The 4,721-nt window shown below is 39.2% G+C and overlaps 1 protein-coding gene across 1 annotated transcript in view; it reads left to right on the forward strand.

Annotated features, from left to right (window-relative positions):
* Positions 1-3,722, forward strand: part of AIM1 (absent in melanoma 1) — a 41,577-nt gene extending 37,855 nt beyond the window's left edge. Inside the window, exon 21 of the mRNA XM_017829419.1 lies at positions 1,917-3,722. Within this exon, the coding sequence (XP_017684908.1) occupies positions 1,917-2,005 (89 nt within the window). The 3' untranslated portion in view covers positions 2,006-3,722. The remainder of the gene's footprint in view (positions 1-1,916) is intronic.
* Positions 3,723-4,721: the final 999 nt, after the last annotated feature.

Consider the following 4,721-nt stretch of genomic DNA (forward strand, 5'->3'; position numbering starts at 1 on the left):
AAGGGTTACTGATGTCTGACCAGAACACAACAGTAGCACAAATAGTCAAAAATTCTCTTTACTGCCATAAAAAGCTAGTGATGATTAATTATAAACTTATCAAGAAGACTCCAGTTCAAGGAACCTTTAGTCACAATGACTGCCATGCCTTTTCCTAAAGTCAGTTCTTAGTTGCATCAAACAAGCAGAAATACTATTGCACGGCCTTTTCTTCAGTTCATCATGTTAAAAACAATTATGTATTCTGCATTTATAATTGAAGAACTTTACAATGGATAGGTCTGGTGGTGAAAGTATAGATGCACTCTTAGCTTTAAAAAAAAAAAAGTAGATCTGTACAGTAAATTTGCTAGAGTAGGTACTTTTAGCTTTTACTGGAGAAAACCTAGTAGGAAAAATACCTGTTTCTGCCAATTCTCCTGATCCATTCTGGACCACAAATTGAGTGTTAAAAGAATTCTTCAGCAAATGAATGCAGTTGTTCAACTGTGCAGTTACCAATGCCACCTTGTGGATATACTGGCATAGCACAAAGCCTTGTCCAGAGCACCACCCTACCTAAGTAGAGAGTCTCTTTATCCACTGTAAAAAATATCCCATCTTCTTCCATTTTAACATGTTTACATTCTATCAGATACTGCTGAAAATTATTTTTGCACTCGCCGTGATAACTGAGCTATGTAGCCAATGTTATTGACTTTTTCCCCCCTTTCTGAAGAATTTTGCAAGTTGTATATCTCTACTGCTTTTTGGTAATTGCCTGGCACTGGCAAGGAGAGAAATCATGTTTGTTAGCCTTCTGATTTGGGACAGTGGCACCAGAAAGCATCCCCCAAATTCCTGAAGTGGAGAACAGCTGAGCTTGAGTCAGTATTTCCCTAGTACAGAAGAGCGGTTCCTAAATGTGCCTGCCCATGCAGGACTCCAGGTGCATAGTATATTTCGTTATGAGGTCTGCTAGAATCCATATTTGTTACTGATCATAAGCTTTCAGCTGTCAGGCTTGTCTTTTGCTCATTCAGGGAGGGTGAGGCAGTTGGTGTGCAGAACAAAAAGACAGTGTCTGTGGGAATATACTGGCATGCTTTGTATAAATGGTTGGCTCACATGGGTGCTTCCGATGGGAATACTACCTCCTGTTGCAGGTGTGTTGTACTACAGGAGATGCATGTGTCCTACACTTCTACAGTACATAGCAGATCTGAGAAAAAAACGTCAATTCTGACTTCCAGCTCTAGTCAAAGTTTTCTTTGCTTCTGAGTTTCTTAAGTCAGAATATTAATGGTACTCTTCTTATGGGAACATGTTTGGCGTTGCATCACGTAATTAAATTAAGCTCCTCTAAGAAAGGGTTCTGTTTTGCATTCAGATATGTTTAGCTGCCAGTGGAAACAGCTGAATATTGGGTGATATTCTGTGTATGCAGCTGGTCAAATAAAGGATTATAATGGCAAAGAGTAAATGAGTGGTAGACCTTGTTGCTGACATGATCACACGTGTATTGTCTGTTAGCAGCAGGACTTACCTTCATCATGTAAACATCATTTTTAGAGTGGAGTTACAACTGAGGACTGTTGTGGGGAAACTAAATAGCCAAGTGTGACTTCTGGGAAGTGACAGCCTTAAGGGAGCTACACCTGGCTGCATTGCAGTGTTTCTTTCCTTTCCCACCCAGGCTGAAAAAGCCAAGGGACTGAATTACTGAAGGGGTGGAGAGGATTAGGCAGGCTGATCCTGATTAATTCAAAAAGTGTTTCAAAATTAATTCCAAAAGCAGGCAGTGATGAAAACATGTCTATCATTTCAGTGCCTTGAGGTGAAGAGAAACTGTCTACACCAGCTCTTGCTAGATTTTCTCTAAAACACAGAGTATTTGTCTCTAATTCTAAAGACAAATTTGAAATTTCTCTTTACAGGAGGCACACAGTATGATTGTGACCATGTTGTTGTCAACACAGTCAACGAGGAAAAGTTAACACAGTGTTGGGAACCACTAGTTGTATAAACCCAAAGAAGCAAAGATGATGTTTCAACTGGCCACTGCTCTGGACACTGGAATTGGCACTGCCATCTCTGAAGGATACAGGATCAACAATGAAAATTTTGTCTTTTATTCAAAATTTTAAAAAGGAAGAGCAACAGAATTGTTTCACCTTCCTATCCAAGATTATTATCCCTACAAAAGCTTGAGTATATCTAAATTTTTTTTTTTTAAATCAGCACAACTCAGTGTTGGCTAGAGAGTGATAGTATGCCTTGGGCTAGAATGGAACAACTAAAGGTGGGAGAGATCCCGTGGAGTTACAGTTTTGTCAGTGAGTAGTTAACCCAGAATAGTCAATAAGTGTAACTTTAAATTATTTTTAAAAGATTTTTTTTAACTGAGAGAGAGAGGCTAAAAATATTAAAGCTTATTTTATAAAGGAGAGGAGTGCAAGAGTGTATGTGGTCATAGCAATTTGGACCTATGGGCTGTAGTTATAGAGAAATATTCACTACGGAAAATTAATATATTTCACTAGAATAAATTTGTTTACTGAAAGTTGAAAGACTGCTAGCACAGCACATCCAAAGAATTTTTAAGATGTGGCTTCAGGTGTATAGTTAGTATGCTAATATAGTAACTCCTAAATTAAGGAAAAATTCTAGATTTTCTCATGTGTAGACAATGTAAAGGATCAGACATTTGTTAGAAAATAGGTTGGCAAAAGAATGTATTGGAATGTGAAGAATTTTTGCCTATTTTGTAGGCTGCCTAACTTTTTTGAGTTATGGGTATTTTTCTTCTTTGCCAAGTCAAATTTGTACCTTTTAAAATAGTTTCAGTAAGTATAGTCTTCCTGAACTCCAAAATCCTATAGACAACTAGAATTCTTAGGGAAAGTATCACTAAAGATGACTGCAACAGCACGTAAGTGCTGTGGTTACTGAGTTTTTCAGCCTGTTGGGCTTACAGTGGAGAATGCCAGTCCCCACTATTTCTGGTGGTGTTGGAGAGCAATGTCTGTGGTGGATTGCTGGCTTCTGGTTGGACAGAAGTGTCTGACTGCTCTAGGAAGGTGCATAGCCAAGCCTGGATATGTGCCCAGCCACAAGGGCTGTGCCCATTCAGTGTAAGTATTACTGGTTTAGTGAAGAGCTCGTGACAGGTAGGATGTCCTGGTGACTGCAGGAGGTCCTTCTGTTGCCCTGCTTTGAACCTGGTTATGTTAGTTTTCCTTAATAATATTGACAAAAAGGTAAAATACAAGCTAAGTCTTAAACTATGCTGCTGTGTTTTGTTCTGGCTTAGACCAGTGTTATTACAAGCTGCTCCTAGGAGCATCCAGGCCTTTGTCTTGCATAGTAAGTCTGTTTAACATTTTTGTTATTATTGTATTGCCCCAAAGGATACTGGTGCTTTTACCATTACCACCCGAGAGGAAGTGCCTTACTAATTTTCCTCCTTTTGTAAAGAAGCACTGAAGTTTTGTTGCTCTGAAATGTGCTGCTTATAGTTCTTTGTAGAAAATATGTTGTTAGTGGTTCCAAACAGTGGTACTTTGTTATATTGATGTGCTCTTGCTATATATAATATAGCATTTTACAAATAAATTTTAGTTAGGTAACTTTTAATTGAAATTATTTTTAAAGTAGAAAGCTGGCATTTTATGGTTAGTTTTGTTCCATCTTGTGCCTGTTTCTGTCCATAATTCCTCTGTGACAGCTAGCTAATGAGGAGGGAATACGTGGTGTGGAATAGCTGCAGGTTCTTGAGGAATGGACAATTCTTCTATACCAGCATGTGTTCAGTGCCATTTGTTCACAGGACCACAGTTCGCACCACAGCCGCTTCTTTCCTCTGGTGTAAGTGTTGCGTGACATGGTGTGTCTGCCACCATAGCTGCACAACAGTTCATGTGCAGCTCTCAATTAAGAGGTTGCCAGTTCGCTTCAATCTACCTGCATAATTGCAGGGGAAGTTACTCCACTGCCCATCACTGGCAAAACAGCAAGTTTATAAACAGACCACCAGACACACACCCCCAGAAGCACTTCACCCCCACCAGGAATAATAGGGCATGACAGGAACAGAGGCTCCCAACTACTGACAAAATCATCTCTAGCCTACCTGCATAAACACTGCAGTCAGATGAATCTGAGCCAGGAGTTGGGCTATTAGGATAATTATCAGTTACAGATTGATTTTGTTGCATGCTTCTATTTGGATTAGTTATGCCATGAGAGAGTTGCCATATCAAGATTAAACTGTCAGTCTTGAGAGAGTGATGTGACCACTTAGTTCTGAGAATCAACTAGATTGAGGAATAATATATACTAACAGAGGTGAACAGAACTAGGAGAGGCCGAGGAAAACCACCACATGTTTCACATGGACAATTAGATAAGAGTGTGCCTCACCATTTCCAGACTTAGCTAAAACATCTGAAAAATAAAAGCTCCAAGAGCTACAATCCAAAAATGCTGCAGGCTGTTCCTCTTATCCCAGGAGTGAAGGGTGTTCTGCAAAAGTCACAACTACATACTTAAAATAGTTTTCATGTAGAAACGCCTAAGGGACATTAGTATGTCTTGTCTGCCTATTAACAGGCAGCGTATAAATGAATCAGAGGCTTTTCTAAAACAAGACTTTTTTATAAGTTATGCATCCTGTATGAGCTTTTAAAGAAGAAACAGTTGCTATATACCAGTTTATGTTCAAGGACTGACTGCAGGCAGAA

The sequence above is a fragment of the Lepidothrix coronata genome, unplaced genomic scaffold (assembly GCF_001604755.1).
Source record: "Lepidothrix coronata isolate B3197 unplaced genomic scaffold, Lepidothrix_coronata-1.0 Scaffold5, whole genome shotgun sequence".
Taxonomy (NCBI): Eukaryota; Metazoa; Chordata; class Aves; order Passeriformes; family Pipridae; genus Lepidothrix; species Lepidothrix coronata.